Raw genomic sequence first — 18,970 nt, 5'->3', positions numbered from 1 at the left:
TTTTTTACACAGTTATAATAAATTTCTGAAGCAAATTTCAATATTTAATGAAGATTTTATATTTTCTCAGGAAGATATTTTATGAATCTGGCTGTTTTAAGGAAGGTCAACAAAAGTCCGAAAGTGTAAACATGGCCTCGGTTGTGAGGTCTTTTACTCTAAGTTTACCTGCTAGAAATTTATTTAAAAATGTATCGTACCAGTATGGAGCTTCTATAATACCAAATAGGTATGATAAACCATCAATCAAACGTTGTCAAATTCTTATACAAAATGTTATACATTCAATTTTGCACTTTATCAACTCTGCGTAGCAGAACAAAAATAATTATTTTATTTTATTACCGGCAAAGTTAAAATGTACTTTTATGTTTTAAGTTTTTGATGCTTATTTAATTTTTGGATATAATTTGATAAGTAAAAATCAACTATTTGTCTACTTAATATAAAGAATAAGCTAAGGATGAAAGGTTATTAGTTGTCTTATTGCAATAACTAATTAACACATACAAATTTAACAATGTCATTGAATTAAATACAACCAACACGATATTTTTAATGAAAGAATTATTAATTTGTTAAAATATAAACTTCCAGTAGTTGAAACTTTATATTGTCATCTGTATCACTATATAGTTTTGCCCAAAGATCAGTTGCTGCTCCATATCTTCTTATGGTGGTGCAACTGAGGTTTCTTTATCGTATCTGCTCGACCCTACTACCTCCGCCAATGTGCTTAAGATATTTTTAACTTATCAAAATTAAAGTGTTGTGATTTTACATGGGATAACTTGGAATTATACCTTTCGAGGCAATATTTACGTATCATGATCTGCAGCAGAGCTATTGCCTAGTTTTGGGAACTTCTGGGCAGTGGCCCACGAGAAACTATTAAGAAAAATCATAGAAGGAAATAACTTGAAGGGTATAACACTTAGCCACCCCCATGCAAGCATCTACATGTTTTGTTTTAATTGCGAGTTACAAATGCATCACTGGTCTTTGTGATTATAAGTGGTGAGACAGGTCACACTATGGAAATATCACCCCTTACAAGTTGATATGCTTCTGGAAGAAATTTCCTAAATGTGATCTAAGCCAAAATAATCACCATGTCTTGACAACTTCTGATAGTGAGTTGTTAAAAACTAAGAAATAACACCTCAAAAAGGAACCAACTTGTATGATCTAACTTGTAACCCTGAGGCAATCTCTACCTATTTTTTTTTCTTTTTTATATAGTTTAAAATCCATTTGGTAACTGGGTGATTGTTGTTGACATGACAAATTACTATTTGGAAATAAATGTGCCCTCTTTTGTAATGTTTTTTCAGTTTCTTCAGGCCACAGCTCAAAAGTTGCCAAAACTTGGCAATTTTTTTGGCGAAGATACATGTTCTGGTGCAACTTATATACAAAATGAATAAAATTTTTAGATATCCATAGTGGTATCAAAATAGCCATAACCAGGCACTGGAATGTGAGGGAAAAAATTCTGAATGGGGCAAATACAAACTGTAAAACTAATAGTAACACTCTAATCAAATCACTGTATATAAAATTTAATCTAAGTCCACAACCAAGAAGTTTCAATTGTCGCAAACTGGTACAGATAGGAAAATATCCTTGAAATGTACTCTACTTTTCAGTTTCTCTTTCTGAATGCACAGATTTAAAAATAAATCATTTATTTAAGTATTTATAAATGGAGATATTTACATTATTTTTGCAAGTTTAATGAAGATGAGTTATGAAAATTATATAACTGGATGGTTTCTTAATTATCAGCATATTATATGCAATAATCTGTTGTTTTTTATAATCATTTGAGCTAACTGTCTCAAGTCAATTTGTTTCATTTGCTTGTTGGTGTGCAATTTTGGTCTAATCTAATATTAATAGCATCTAATATTAAAAATGTTAAATCTAATGTTAAAATCTAATATTAATAGCAGGGTTGGGTTTTTGACATGACAAGGGTATAATACTGGTTTAAACCGTCAAAAATGTCATAAACTAAAGTTTGCCAAAAAAATATATAAACTTCAAAACTACCAACAGTTGCCATGCATTATATTGAAATTTANGACATTTTCGACATTTTTGACAGTGAGGTTTTTGACGTGACGGTTTAAACCATGGTTTAAACTGTCACATGTCAAAAACCTGCCAACCCTGATTAATAGTTAATTTTTAAGTTGTATCTCTTTTTTTTTTCATGTAAATTTAAATTTTGAGGATTCTCACTAAAACATTATTTTAATTAATTAGGAAAAAATTATTCTTAATGCTATATTTGTAATCAGATGTTTTTTTTAATGTTTTGTACTTTATGCAGTTTCTCATGTTTTAATCCTGTTTCAGAACTAAAACTAAAAGATGGTATCCAGATTTGGAGTTTCTGGAACAATTTGAAGGACCTGTTATGTATCCAGAAAATTTCCCAGGAGTAAAATGGAAACCAAGACCTTTAAAAGGTTACTTATTATATATTTTTTGCCACTCATATATTGAATATTTGTACTTTTTAGAACAGATTGCACCCAACCATCATGCATTGTGGTGTCTTCCAAGATGGGTTTCTATGCTTGACTAAGTCATTAAAAAAGTCTCATTCTGGTTAACAGAACAATAAAATTCCCTAATAGTAGTTGGTAAATGTTGTTTAGTTGCAATAGTGTAAATGACATCAATTGGTTGTAGAAAGTTTTTTAATTGAGAGTTTGTGTTCACAGAAAGATTTTCATTTTATTTTTATTATTTTGCTCTATCCCTGTGGCAGAATTGTGGCGACTGAGCGGTATTGTCGCACAGCATTACAGAGTTCTTGCAGAAATATTTTTTATATATTATCTCTCTTATCTCTTTTTTTTTTTTATCTGCCGAATTTTTTTAAATATTTTTTTTCTGCGGAACTTTTTCCCCCTTTCTGCAGAATTATATTTAAAAAAATGCCTTTCTGGCATATCTTAGATGGAATAAATGCTCATGATTTTTTTTTTTTTTTTTTTTTTTTTTTTTTTTTTTTTTTTTTTTTTTTTTTTTNTTTTTTTTTTTTGCTACTTTCTTTTGAGAAAAAAAAAATCCACTATGACTGACTTTAGCTAGAATTTCAGATTGATTTTATAAAAAGTAATTTCCAAATAGCAAAAATTTAAAAAGGTTAACTATACAAATATTCTTTAGAACAAGAATATCGCCAATAATATTAGAATATTCTTTTATACATTTAGATTTAAAATAAAAATTCTTATATTTATAATTTTAAAAAAAATTATATACTGCTCTGATCTATACATAAAGGCTTTTTTGCAAACAGTAAAAACCTCTGTTACTTTAAATTAGTAACATATATATTTGCTACTATTAAAAATGTCTTTATTATTAAAGAAGACTATTAAAGAAAGGTATTAGTACTATAGAGAATTGTCAAAGAAAGCTCGAAAAAATTCTGCCACAGGGTACTCTATAAAGTTAAAAGTATGTTTCGTTTTACTTGTACAATATTTTTTAAAAATTTTCTTTAGCAGTGTATTACGGAAATAAGTCCTTCTTTTAAAGAAATAACTAACTGATGTATCTTTGAAAAGATTATGTTAATTACCATTTTTTTTTATTAGATAAAATACCTCCAGTGGAGAAAAAAATTCAAAATATGATTCTGAATTTTGGCCCTCAACATCCAGCAGCTCATGGAGTGTTACGTTTGATTCTGGAATTAGATGGAGAGGTAATTTTCATTTACAACTTTTCTAAATTGTGTCTCTTATTTTAATATATTTAAATATCCAATGAAAAATTAATGATTTTAACTTTAGTTTTAGTTACAATTGAAATGAAGAAAATAAAATTTATGTTCATGCGACATTTTTAGTGGTATGTTTATTCATATTTTATGAGACTCACTCTAGAATTTTAAACTATCTTAAAATATTGTACCGAGAAATATAGAAAATATTTATTTTTTTTTATATATTTTTTTTCTTATTAAATATATTGACAGAGATATATTTCTATATTTTAAAATTATATAAATTTTGATTTTAATGTTTCCAATCAATTAATATTTGTTTTATGAGCCACAATGGCTCAGTGGTTAAAGCATTGAACTGCCATAGTGTAGAACTTGGATTCAATCCCCAGTGGCAGCTTGAAGCCAACCCATCTTCGATTTGAGGGGTACCAGCTTGCCTAGAAGTAAAGGCGGCCTGTGCACTGTGCTGACTACATTGCCACAATCTTGTGTTGGTCAGAAAACTGCGGAGTCTACCTCAATGACTCCTTGGCCTTCCACAAGCTGTTGTAGGAATGCTTTACTTAATTCTTGTTGCATAGCTGCATTTTCTGTAACTCCAATGCTTACATTATTTTCATGATAACAGCAGTTATATTTTAAGTTTAATTTTACATTCCAAATTAGAGTATTTTGGGTTGGGTTGCATTGTTTCAGCGTAATTTTTTTGAATTTTGACATGATTTTTTATATCTGGATATTTCAGTACAAGATTATGATATATGAATTTTGAGTTGTGTATTGAGGAATCTTTTTTTTTGTGCTCTTGTTTTGTGATGATTAAATTGTAAATTTACTTAAGCTTCTCATTTGGTGTTTTTGACAGTTATCACGATTAATTACAACATGATTTTTAAAGTCTCTATATTTTTTATAGAATGCAAATTTTGCATTTGTGCTTTAATTGTAACATACAAATTTTGCATTGGTGATGATTTCATCAGAAATTCACAGTCTTATCAATGGTTTATTGAGTAGTTTTTGCTACGGATTTCCTCACAATTTTTAAAATAACTTTTTTTAGTAGGATATTTTATGACCTATGAATTTTTGCATTTTGCTCCCTATTTAAAATTCGTGTAGCTAATTTTTTTTCATCATGAATTTCAGAAGTTTCCGTATTTTAAAAGTTCAAATTTTTGAGATTATGCTATACTTGTGTCCACTAAAAGTTGATTGCTTGTTTTGATCAATTTATAATGTCACCTTTTAAAATCTATTTTAACAAATTATTTTCATTTAATAAAAAAAAGGAAAAACCAGTTTAATTTGCAGAATAACAGACAAAATTCAAGGTCCACAGTTAAAGTGTTAAAATCTTTTACTGATTCTGTGTAACGTGTGGAATTTGTCCTAAAATAATTACATTTTTCGTTCTTTACTTTTAGACTGTAATCAGATCTGATCCTCATATTGGACTCTTACATAGAGGCACTGAAAAGCTTATTGAATACAAGACTTACACTCAAGCGCTTCCTTACTTTGATAGACTGGATTACGTATCCATGATGTGTAATGAGCAATGTTACTCCCTTGCTGTTGAGAAGCTTCTAAACATCGAGGCTCCACCTCGAGCTAAATGCATCAGGGGTAATTATGATTTTTGTTGATTTATTGTTATGTAAAGGAAATATTATTAAAAATGTATTGAATTATTTCTTATTTTTACTTTAGGACACCTTAAGCAGTTATAAAATTTTTTAAATATTTATATTTCCGATACCATTACACATATTTTGTTTTCACGTAAAAGTAAATTCACAAAATTAAAGAAAATCATGCAATGTTTTTTTTTTTTTCAATTACAAATATTTGATGTGTAACTCTTTTGTTGCCTGAATAAACATTAATCTATAAGAAAGCTTGTTTTGAACTTTTTTCTATTTTAGACCAATGCTCATTAAAAATGCATTTTTTTAAAAATTTCTCAGGTATCAGTCATTCATAAAGTGTCATTCATGAGTGTCTTAGATACGTGGGGTGACAGTGAATTTCTTTTAACCTATTGCTTACGGCGCTTGGCATGATGAAGCCATTCGGGTCCACTTAGTGTACAAAGCAAAGGGTTAAGCACATAGCCAATACGATCCCTGGATCTTAAGATCTTTTTTTAATAGGATTAAGCGGATGGCACAGTTTATGAGCCACATGAGTTGATAACACCTCAATAACTTTTTACAAGAGTGCATTTGTATAGTTTACATATTTATATATTTTTTAAAATCATTTCATTAAGCTTTTTTAAAATTTACCTTATTCTTGTAATTAATTCATGATTTGAGCAATGCAAAAAAAAATTTTCTCTTTTTTAAAATAGTTTTGTTTGCTGAAATTACTCGAATTCTCAATCACATCATGGCAGTGGGTACTCATGCTTTAGATGTTGGTGCTTTGACTCCATTTTTCTGGTTATTTGAAGAAAGAGAAAAGGTAACATTCAATAATATTAATGGATTTTAACTAAATCTAAATTTAACTAATATTTGAAAAAAATTACGTGCATGGTCTTTTAAAAATTTTATATGTGATTTATATTAAAATGCATATTTATACTAAATTATAAATCCTGTAGACTTATAAAATAGATTTTTGAAATATAACAGACAGAATGTCTTGAGTTTATTTTTCCAATTTTAAAATACAGTAGTACAGGAATTATTAAAAGATAAAAGTTTTGTTACATATCTGAGAAGCAAATAAAATTTTAATTTAATTTATTTTTGTGTATAATTATCGAATTTTGTAATTTTACCCTGGAACGTTCCAATTCTAAAGAACTGAATGTAAGATCATTTACAATTTTTCTGTTCATTCATAGTAAAATGTAGGTTAATGCCCCGAAATTATTGAATAATCTTTGATAATAACAAATAATGGGGAAAAAATTTTTTTTACTGAATTTACTAAGGCATGTGCTAACTACAAAAATTAGCTATCTTATTTATGTTATTTATCTTCATTGGCATGGTAATTTTAAGTCTTATCCAGTATTTTAACCCATAAATTCAAAAAATATTCCCAGCCTTTAGCTCTCAACTATAAGTTACTCATGGAATTGCTGATCTATAAGAAGTATTTTATATGAGAAAAAATTAAGTAAACAAAGTTTTTATAATTTAGTTAATGGAATTTTATGAAAGAGTTTCTGGAGCTCGTATGCATGCTGCCTACGTTCGACCTGGTGGAGTTAATCAGGATCTTCCTATTGGCTTATTAGATGATATATTTGAATGGTTAAGCAAATATGGTCAACGAATTGATGAAGTCGAGGATTTATTGACAAACAATCGAATATGGAGAGCTAGGACAATCGATATTGGAATAGTGAGCTCTGAAGATGCTTTGAACTATGGCTTTAGGTAAATTCTAATAGTTTCATAAGTTTTTGTACTGGAAGTTTTGATTAACTTTTACTTTCCCAAAATTTCTAAAATACATTTTAAATTAATTTGAGAGAAATAAACTGTGCATAAACTTCTTTAAAAGAAAAGAAAAGTTGAAGCCATTTTAAACTGTAGATACTAACTCCTAGTATTACTTGGTGAATGATTATTCTAATTTTAAAGTTGATATAAGTTTAAAAACAATTTCAGATAGAAATCTTTCTTTTTTTTCTCTAGTTGATACTGGTATTCTATCTAATTCTATTACAGTAATTTACATTGTTTTTTAACTATTGTTTATTATTATATTATATTATTAAGTGTATTATTTGACTTATCAGTTATATTTAACATCAGTTATATTAACAATGCTGCCTTTTGGAAAATTAAAACCGAAATTATTTTTATCTTTTTGTAAATTTTTAGTGCTAGCTTCATATTAAGAATAACTAATACTAAATCTTCTCATACATTTATATAAGTTTATAAATCATCAGACATACTAAAATAAATCCATCCCTAATGTCTATTTTATATCTTGTATTTATTGTTAATATAGCTTTTCAAACATGAAATTATGCTCTACATTTAGTACTTCTAGTTTTTCTATTACAATTTTTTCTCTCTTATGATTGCGCTCAAATTCTTTAGTATTTTTATAAGAATTTTAATATTATTGTTTCTTTAATTATCTTTGATTTTGTAATATTTTTCATTTGGATTATAACCACTTAAATAAAAAATTACATTTTCTATATTTTCGATTTAATCTTGCTTTTATATATAAATAAAAGTGTATACATATGCAATTATTATAGTTATTAATAACAATATTGCTTTTATTATAACTAAATCATTTTATGTTTTAGCTTGTGTAGTGTGTCAAAAATTTAATCTTTGCCTATGTACACAGATAGCTTTTTTGATGCAAAAAAATTCAATTACAATGGTTTGAAATTGACTCTGACAAAAATTCATTTTAACAAAATTCTATAATTTAATTTAGTGCAAGTCAGTCATTTATAAGTCTTATATCCAATATACTGATGTATTCAAATTCAAAATGCTGTATTAATCTAGTGATTATACTTATGAATAATATATATTTTTAGTGGTGTTATGCTAAGAGGATCTGGAATTAAATGGGACTTAAGAAAAACGCAACCATATGATGGTTATGAAAACTATGACTTTGATATTCCTATTGGTATCAAAGGTGATTGCTACGATAGGTAAACATTTTGTTTGCTTATAAGTTAAATATTTTATTTTATTTTCCTTTTTTAAAAATAAAATGTTTATATTTTGTGTATATGTTTTATTGTTTTCATAAAGTATTATCCAGTATACTCTCAATATCTGGAACTTTCAAAACCTTGTATTGTCAAAAAAATACTTTTCCGCTTAGTATTACATATCCACCTAATGTTAATTTGAATTCCTGTGTCGAAGAGTTTCTTCTCAAAAACCTTGTCATGTCAAATACTTTTCGAAGTAAAAGATAAATTTTGTTCGAAAAAATCACCGCGTACCACTACTCAATATTGCTTGTCCTAAGAGAAAATGTTGCCCACAACGTTTCATGAAATACTCCAAGATCATGGAAAGCGATGACTTGGCAGCTATTTTCCAAATGGAAAAATTGATTAATGAATAATTTTGAAAACAATGTCCGCTGGCCACAATGATAGAATATTTTGATAAACTCTATTAATGTGAGTTTATTGTAAAACAATTTTCTATATAGTGTATAATTATTTTTGCATTGCTTTTAAAAATAAAATTGTCCTTGCTGTCTTTAGACTTATTGTCAATATATATATATATATACTTTTTAGAACATATTTAGTTCTGAACTTGTTATCTCGAAATTTTTTTAACGTCCCTTCAACTTTGAGATATCGAGAGTATACTATATATTGTTATATAAATATTATTTATCATAAGTGTACATTTAATTATTGTTTATCAAAATTCGAAACTAGAATGAAATAATCTCAATTGTTGAAAGTTTATCAGGGTGGTGACAGACCTGAAAAAATTATCAAGTATTTTTGACATTCTGAAAACATTGAGGAATTCAGAAAAAAATTAAGGCAAAGCAGCCAATTCCTATTTGATGTTACCTTAGACTATCAACATTTGATTCCAATAGACAATAATTTTATATTCTATTTTATAATGATTGCTTTTCATATTAAGTTAATTTACTGTCAAAATGTGAAACTCAAATGCTACTTTATAAGATTAAATAAAATTTCAAAGAAAGTACGAATGAATGATAAAAATAAATGAATTATTTTGTTTACATGGGTAGAAAATGCAACTCTTCAAGATTTAAGAGGAAAAAAAAACTTTTTCCTTAAGTTACTAATTCTAGTATTTTTAGAATTTTTGCTAGCAATGTTTAATATCCTTAAAAATTACTGTTTTAATTATTTAGAGAAGTCCCTATTTTATGTCCAATATTAGGAGTACTTTAATGTTTTGATCATTTAATAGCAGCTACTGAAATTTTTGTTTCATTTTTTTTTTAATTCTAGCTCTTGATTGATGATTTTATAATGTAAAAAGAATAAGTCTCATTACATGCTCTTCAACTAAGCTTTTTAGCAAAATTTTATTGATAGTATAAATTTAGTATTAAGTTCTTATACATATGCTTTATTTGACTTAAGTAGCCATAAACTGAACAAATTACCTCCGAAAGCTATATTTTTAAATATTAGCTTTAATTTTTTTTTTTTTTTTGTTGACAATAATCTTTAATTGCAGTTCAGAAATTCATGCAAAATTTGAAACTTGCTCTATTCAAGGTTGTTAAAATATGAGCATTATGTCAAACGAAAAATGCATTTTCATTGTTGGATCATTCTGTGCATTTTAGTGATCAGAATTTATTTTAATGCTGTAGAACTTTTAACCACTCACGCATTGGAAAAAAGGAAATTGAACACGGTATCAACAAAATTTACCCATATTTATGTAAAATTGATATATTTAAAATTTATACTCCAGTTAGACTTCATTGGCTATTTACCTCATATGATATTCCATGCCTAACCCTATATTGTATTCTTAATATAACAATAAAAAAATTCCCAATTTTGTATTAAAAACCTATATTTTCTGTTAAAACTGCATGTTACATAAATTTTGAGACATTATATAATTTTTTTTCTTTAAATAAGCAAATTCTTTTTCTTGTGTCTTATGTGTACATTATAGGTATTTGTGCCGAATTGAAGAAATGAGACAGAGCATGCGTATCATAGAGCAATGTATTAACAAAATGCCCGAGGGGGAAATTAAAGTGGATGATCATAAGGTTGTACCACCTACACGGGAGGAAATGAAGGTCAGTATTATGCATTTGTTCAAATTTGTTATGTTTCTGTTTAAAATAAGTGAACATTTTTGTTAACTGATATTTTTTGTCATAGACCTCTATGGAAGCATTGATACACCACTTCAAACTTTTCACACAAGGTTACCCTGTACCTCCTGGTGCCACATACACTGCTATAGAAGCTCCAAAAGTATGTCTTTATTAACTCAGTCTTATTTTTGCCCCCTTTGTATTTAAAGTTATTAGATCTTTCAAGTGGACAAATTTCTGCAAATGTACTTTTTTCTGTGCACTGTTTCCCCTTCCTGTTTTTAATAACGTTGAGAATGGATTTCACTTTACCAGAATGCATACCTGACACCGGTGGATGAATGGTAGTGTTTTGCGCTTTCGTGTCACAGATTTGGGGTTTTATCCTCTGATTAGGAAAGGTAACCCAGTCTGTCATCTCTTCAGTGGATTAAAAAAATGAGTGCCAAACATATTTGGGGTCGAAACACTGGGCGGTTCTGTGTTCTACTGACTACCCAACGGGAACATCTGCATCTTCACCTCAGAGCCCAAGGTCAAAAGAACTGGCACAAGCACAGTAGGTCTTGGCCCTTCATGGTCTGTAGTGCCATTAAGTTCAGTTTAAAATGCATACCTAGGTCTATCAGAAAAATGTTTTTGAATTTATTTATTCGGTCCTTTGTCTTTCTATGCACATACATTATGTTATGTTGTTTTCTAGATTTGAAAAGTTAAAAACATGACTTCACTTTCATAGCAGAATTCAAACTAGATGGCGTTACCACACTTGTTTTTTTTTTTCCCATTTGATTTAATAGATGGCTAAATTACTTATCTATCTGACTTATTAGATGGTAACTTATAATCTCCCTCCATTGAAGTAATGCATCTCATAAGATAATTCAATATTACTATAACCTGCTAAAGCAACCTAATCCAATTAAGACAACTTTCAAGCTTGGGGGATCACTTCTTTACTAAGAAATGTACTTTATAGCTGTGCAGTACAGCTCTTAAGCGATTCTGTGTTTTACCGTCACCACTTCACAAACCTCTTAATTTACTACTAATATTCTTGATACTGCCAAAGCAAGCTAGGGCCATCCCAACAAATTATTTCCATCAAAGATCAGGTGCATGCTATTTTCAATTAATCTCCTTCAAGGTTTTAAGTTCTTTCTCGCTGTCATGAAGCCACCTCAGTTGAGGTTTTGCACACACATAAATTTACCAAGTTCTTTAGTTTACATTCTAAAATCACATCTATTCCATATTACTATATCAAAATGAGAAGCAATTCTAATGAAAATTTAAATTTCATTATAATAAATAAAACCACATTTTTTTGGTTCAAAATCATTCCAAATACAATAAATCTTGCTTTCGAACATTGTAAGCAAACCTAAAAGAGTTTATTGCTGAGTTACGAAAAATTCATTAGTTAATAACTGAAATTTCATGTCAAATTTTTGAAACATTTTAAAAAGATGAAATAAAATTTGATGTTTTTTTTTTTAATATTTTAGATGAAATACGCTTCATTTTTATGAAACAATTATTTGTATTATAAATCTTATCTAAGTTAATAATTATAATGTATTGCTTGTTATTTAAACTTAAGGTTTTTTTTAAAAGTTATATGTGATTGGATATTAATAATAATAAATTCATTTAATTATTGAAGAGTTTAATTTGTAAGTATTTATGCTGTCTGTTTTTGTTCCTTTTTAGGGTGAGTTTGGTGTTTATTTGGTTTCTGATGGAAGCAGTAGACCATACAGATGCAAAATAAAAGCTCCTGGATTTGCTCACTTGGTACTTTCCTTATTTTATTTATTTATTTTTAATCTTTAGAAAAACTGTATCAATAAGTTATTTCAATTATGAAAATCTTAAATTATAAGCATAATTACGTGAAGTAAATCAGTGTTTTAATGGATACAACAATTTCCTTTCAAGCTTATATTTTGTCTTTGATACAATATTGCATATTAGCAAACAGAACTTATGACACCCATGAAGTATTGTAAAATTTAAAATGCATAAATGTTATAAAATTACTTTGTGATTTTTATTAATTTCTTCTTTAAAAAAAAAATTCTTGATTCTGGCAAAAATTTGACGTAAAAAAAGGCAAAAAATGTGTATTAAATAAAGATATGTATTCTTGTTCATGTCTGAAGAAGCAAAAAACTTGATTTTCTTGATTCAAATTCTTACTTTCTTGTAAGCTTATTAAAATCTCCTCCTCCCTCAGACATGCATGCATGTCAAATAATAACCAAAATTCGTAACTTAAATGAGCACTTTACTCACAAGAACTAAATTTTCACATTTTATTTGATTACTTGCCCATTTGAATTTCTGAAAACTATTTTAATCTATTTTGCTGTTGCAAACTAGAATTAAATTTTATCTAATTATTTTAAATGATTTTTTAAAGTGGTTTTTTTTTATAGGCTGCCCTAGATCATATAGGGAAAAGACATTTGTTAGCAGATATTGTAGCTATTATTGGTAAGTAAGACTTTGTCAAGCATCATTAAATTAAATTTTAGGTGGGGTTTTTTTTTCTTAAACATTCAGTTTTAATCAATTTTCTTATTAATTAACAATTTAAATTTAATGCTTACATAATTAAAACATTTTCATTTACAAATTTATTGTTACCAAAAAAATATATATCCTTAATATTTGAATGCAAAAGAACTGAATTACCTGCATTATTTTATGCAAGAAAAAATAATTGTTAGTTTTGGTAGAGAACATTTTTTTAAAGCATTTTGGTTATTTAGTTTAATTTTAAATTTGTTTTGGAATCACTATATCAATCCACTCCAATATCTTGAATTTTCGCCATTTTATCTTAATGCATTGGTCAAAAGCCACAAAAAGATTATAAAACAACTGTGCTAACAGTTATGGATTATAGAAAACAAAAATGTTAAAATTAAAGTAGTCTTAAGGTGAAACGAATGAAAAAATTATCTAAAATGAACTGTGTAAGCAGTTTTGAGGTTGGCAAGTAATTTGGAACAGGGAAAAAGCTCCTGGTATGAAATATAGAAAGAAAAAAAATTTATACCTTATTTTTCTGATAGAAAAACTTATTTGTTAAAACTTCAAAAATTTGCAATGATTTAAAAAGTTGTATTAACTATTTTTGCACTTTTCTTTTCAACGGCAACAATAAATCTAACTAACACACTTTTGATTTAAAATTTTATTTATTCACTTTTCTGTGACATGTTAATCCCATCTTGAATTCATTTCCTTGCAAATGTGTTCAAACATTTCAGCCCTTTTAAGAACTAACAATATTTTTTCCTTAGGAAACCTTTAAACTTATAATAAACATAATTTTTTTTACATATTAGTTTATTTAAACAGATAAAACAATCAAGCAGTAGATAAGAAGATTGATGCCATATGTTCTCTTTTGTCAAGATTTTGACAGCTCTTTTGTATAAATTTGACTGCATTTTGTTAATATGGGAACTAAATTTTTCTTTCAAATTGTGGGTTTGTTGCCAAAAACTTTAAACAAAGAATGTATCAGGCGTGAGTAAAAATTACCCAACAATGATCAAAGTATTGCCCCCAATAAAGAAATAGTGTTCTTTAATATTGCATTCCATTTTAGCAAAAATTTCATGCTGCTTTTGACTGATAAAATGTTTGCTAACTTTAAAAAATGATCGAAAAGTAATTGATAAATTCATCATTTGCAAACTTAAACATCATTCATTGAAACACATTGTTAAAATAAAGTGATAATATGAAATATTTTGAATGGGCTGAGTAGATTAATATTGCATCTAACTTTAAAATTTTACTGATTTTCATTAAAAAAAACTACAATAACATTGACTCAAATATTTTTTTAAAAAATACATTTTTTTTCATACGCATAAAAACTGAAGCTCATCGGAATTTCTGTAAAATTTTATGTATAGTAATGTCCATAAATCACTTGATTATTCATTATGGTTTTCTTTTTAGGTACTCTGGACGTTGTGTTTGGAGAAATCGATCGTTAAAAATCTTTCTAATTTAGTTCAATTCCTAGGTAGTTTGTTTCAAAATACATCCCTTATGTACATAAAAAAAATCAAAGAATGTATCGAAAACTAAATAAAGAATTACATCTTTTTAATTATATTTATTGAAATATATATATCACATGTTTAAACTTCACATAAATTTTTCTGTAATGTCAATAAATACGTAAAGTTGTAATACATTTTAACTACAAAGTAAAACAATTTCTTAATTTTAAGTATTATGTCTGTAAATAGTATAAAAATATACAAATAAAGCTAATTTTTTAACAGAAATTATGTTTAGTGTACTTCATCAGCACAGCTGGGTAAAATACACAGTGTAGCAAAATATAACATTTCACAAAATAAAACATATGAGCAATTCCATGTGTAGTTAATAGCTTCATGCATTTCTATTAATTTTTAGATATTTTTTCCTTAAATATATATCTTTATTACTAGGTATGTTTTTCAAAAAGTAATGTAAACAATGAAATAGTAATTTAATAAAATAGTTGATATAAATTTTTATTGTTGACCTAGTATATACTTTGTGTATGTTTTTTATTATAAAAAAAAGAAAGACAACTAGTCAACTTTCCATTTTGTGACATAGCTAGCCATATTATCTGTTAACCGAGCTTAAAGCCAAAATGTAAATATTAGCCTCATCTTTGCTCTGAATATTAACAAAAACAGGTTTTGAAACACGCAAAGAGTTTTTTTCCTTTTTGTCAATCGATAAATCAGAACTGGTTACATAATAGATGCTCTTTTCTGGCTTCAGACATCACCTCAAGATGTGGCAAATATTTGCATTGAAAAGAAAACAGTTATAAGATTCTGCTCATTATTGCTGTATATTACCCTAAAAATTTGCTAGTATTTCCCCATATATATTGACCTCTAACTCGATGGCACCTTTAGAAAATACAGAACATAAAACTAAAGACTAGTTCCATGAAATTGCCCATGTCACAAATACATATAATCATAAAGAAGGAATTCTTATAAATGCCAAAAAATTTTGTACAAGTTATGTCATTTTCCTATTTAACATGTTGATAGACAATGAATAATTAAGGAATTAAATTTTGGTACTGTAGGCATTTTGCAAAAGAATGATTTTCAATATATGATGGCTTCTTAAATATCTCAATATAGGATTTTATTAATTTTTCACTTTCGCAAAAAATAATTTTTGTATATAAGATAATAAGTATACCTTTTTATATATGTAATAAAGATTAAAATTTAAAAAGATCATAGTTGTGCATCATATAAATATAATAATTTTTTTAATCATTAATAGTTAAATACAAGAATATTCCCTCTTAAAATGTAAGTTTAAAAAAAAAATAATACCAAAGGGAGGTCTTAAATGTGTGACATGAAAATATTTTTTTTAAATTTCTGCTCAAATTTTAATTCAAACTACATTTAAGTAATTGTATAAAGTTAAAGTGGAGATAAAATGGAGCAAAGTTAATGTGTCTAATAGTTTGATCTAGCTTAAAACTTATAATTCTGATCAAAAATCTGGTGTGTGTAATATAAAGGTAAATATAAAAAATAATTAAAAAAAAGAATTATAACATTTTTATTCTGCATTTTAAAAAATAGGAAAATAAAAAATTATTAATAAATAAATCTGGAAAAAGTAACTAAAATTAAACTTGTCCCGACATTTACAGAATTATGGAAAAGCTATATAACAATGTATTTGAGTAAAAAAAGTTTAAAGTAAGTTTTTATTAAGTGAAATTGTCTCTAAATTTATAAAATGTAGTTATAAACACTGGAATGTTAAAAGTGACTGATTACATTCTTTTAGCTTACCAATATTAAATGTATAAAATAATATTTTTCTACAAGAGTTATTATTACAATTAAAATTTACAACAAGTCAATCTAACAGAATTTATACTTCTAATAAATAATTATTATGGATAAAATATACTGTAAGATATCATTTAGAATAATAATCAACGGTCATTTGCTGACATATAATCGACAATGTACGTATAATCGAACATACAAACTTTTATTTAATTTTTTGTCTCTATTGAGATTTTTAAAAAAATTTGATTTGATCTAATTAAATAAAAAAGGGATGTTTTGAAGTTATGGTGGGTAATTAGTAATCGTTAGTAAAAGAAATATCCAGTAAAATGGTATAAAGCTCAAGCAATAACATTACAACCAACTTATTTCTTTCAACAAGCTTAAAATGAGAATGATTTTTCAGTAATTTGTAACTATGGTAAAAAAAACTTGTAAAAATTAAATTCATCAGTCTTTATTTTAATAGTGAATGAACACAAAAGAACCATCAAAATAAGTTGGGCATCAAATTAAGTTGATCCTTTGTTCCTATGAGAATCTCACATAAAAAATTATTTTATATTTAAATAAAGTACAGTATAACCGTACCTCTTCCATTTAAATACTTATGAAACCAAATCAATTTTCAACTTTTTTAATAATATGCTGTCACAATTCACCCTCACTAAAACTTAATTTTTATTTCGTACATATTTCTATACTATCTTTTTTATTTTCGATATTCCTTTTATCCTCTGAAGATAATTACATTGCCATTAAATGTTATAAGAATTGTGTCTTTTATATACTGATGCCAAATGAAGTCATGATTAAAAATTCAACTGTTATTGGAAGTTAGATCCTTTTGATGAAATAAGAATTGGTTTAGTAAACTAAAAAGGAGAGGGCTGTTTTATGAGGCTTTCAAAATAAAAATAAAAGCTTTGTGGCTATATGGAATTGGTAATTTTATGAGTAACAAGTAAACATTTTATAAGTTAGTTATTTTAGTTTTGCAAAAAGAAAAGGAAAAGTTGTAATTATGATTGTTTCATCAGTCTTTTCATTATTACTAGAATACTTTAATATGACCATCTTTTCTTCTACTTCTACTAAAAGGAAGCACGCTGTGTTATTATTTTTAAAAAAACATAGAGATTGTTAAGGAAAGGAGATTAAAAATCCATGTTACCTAAATAGCAAATCTGAAGTAGTTCCTAATAATCAGCGTCCTACTTTATTTCATATTAGTTAAACAAAATTTAAGAAACCAAGTTTGATTTCATGGTTGTTTGACTATAAAGATTGAGATATCAGAATCTTTTAATTATTGTTACATTAACAACATGGCTCGATACTTTCTAGTTATTTAAGAAGTAAAATGTTTGGAGTGATAGGTCCTCTTAGTGTACTGATTTTAATGAATAAATAAACACATTTTCAAGACTGTCAGTAACAAATTAATTTTTAAAATTCTAAGTTTTTATCTTACCTTTTTCTGAATTAAACTTTAACCCACACAGCATAATGCCAAGATCATTTTTGATAAACAATTGCGGCAACTATAGAGTTGAAATACTAATTGTATTTATAATCACGTTGAATCTCTTCTTATAAAATAATATAATTTAAATTTTTCTTAAAATTGTTAAAGATTTCAATTTCTTAATTTAACAAAAATATTTGCAAAATTTTTAGAATATATTTAAGTGTTATTATTTTCTTTATAATTATTAATATACAAAGTATTGCTTTATAGCTTATAGTAACTTAATCATTGCTTTATACTTATAGTAGTATTTATGGTAACTTTGAACTAAAAATAAAAACACTTCAGAAAATATTTTTACATAATGTATACAAAATAAAGATTACAAAAAATATAATTTTTAAACGTTTGCAACAAATAAAAAAAATTACACATCCAGTAAAACTTAGCAATATAACAATGAACAATACTTTCTTTATACAAAAAGTAAATCCCATTTAAATGTTAAACACTATTTTGAAATATTTTTTCAAGAATATCAAAAAATCACAAATATATATCAAAGTATCATATGCTATCAGTTCATGGGTTTACTTACATACTTTATTCTTAAGAAGCCACTTTCAACGCAATCAAACTCAATTGTTAAAGGAGTGTAGACTAAGGGGAAGATTTTAAATATGCTTTAAAACATTTTTATTTAGTTTTAAAAAAACAAACTGAGATTGGAGATTTACTGTACTGGGCAGCATCTTTCAAAACCCATAAAATACAAGACTGCCACTTAATCAGAATTTGAGAATATAGCATAAGATATACTTCATTCTATTTATTTTTCTGACAAAATTATACCAATACAATTCTACAATCAATATTTTTAAAAAGATTACTCATTTAGAATTACACATTTTTCTGCTTTAAATTGTTGATAAATATCTTTTTGTTATTCATATTAAGACAATTTTTTAGCATTATCTCAATTGATTGCCATCAATATAAGCAATAAAAAGCAAATTTAAAAAATCTTAACTCAGACGAATGTACAGTATTAAATTACCTATCCAAAATTATTAACTG

The 18,970-nt window shown here is 26.6% G+C and overlaps 1 protein-coding gene across 1 annotated transcript; it reads left to right on the top strand.

The window, feature by feature from the left end:
• Positions 1–71: 71 nt before the first annotated feature.
• On the top strand, positions 72–14,693 carry LOC107445960 (NADH dehydrogenase (ubiquinone) 49 kDa subunit). Its single transcript, XM_043042759.2, has 12 exons — positions 72–229; positions 2,365–2,477; positions 3,621–3,730; positions 5,182–5,383; positions 6,111–6,223; positions 6,914–7,152; positions 8,289–8,408; positions 10,405–10,534; positions 10,620–10,715; positions 12,269–12,352; positions 12,997–13,054; positions 14,540–14,693. The coding sequence occupies exons 1-12, from the start codon at positions 132–134 to the stop codon at positions 14,575–14,577; spliced, it is 1,401 nt and encodes a 466-aa protein (XP_042898693.1). The 5' UTR covers positions 72–131; the 3' UTR covers positions 14,578–14,693.
• The last annotated feature ends 4,277 nt before the right edge of the window (positions 14,694–18,970 follow it).

Source organism: Parasteatoda tepidariorum, chromosome 5, assembly GCF_043381705.1.
Source record: "Parasteatoda tepidariorum isolate YZ-2023 chromosome 5, CAS_Ptep_4.0, whole genome shotgun sequence".
Taxonomy (NCBI): domain Eukaryota; kingdom Metazoa; phylum Arthropoda; class Arachnida; order Araneae; family Theridiidae; genus Parasteatoda; species Parasteatoda tepidariorum.
Note: the sequence above shows the minus strand (reverse complement) of the source record. Positions and strands in the feature narration are given on the sequence as shown.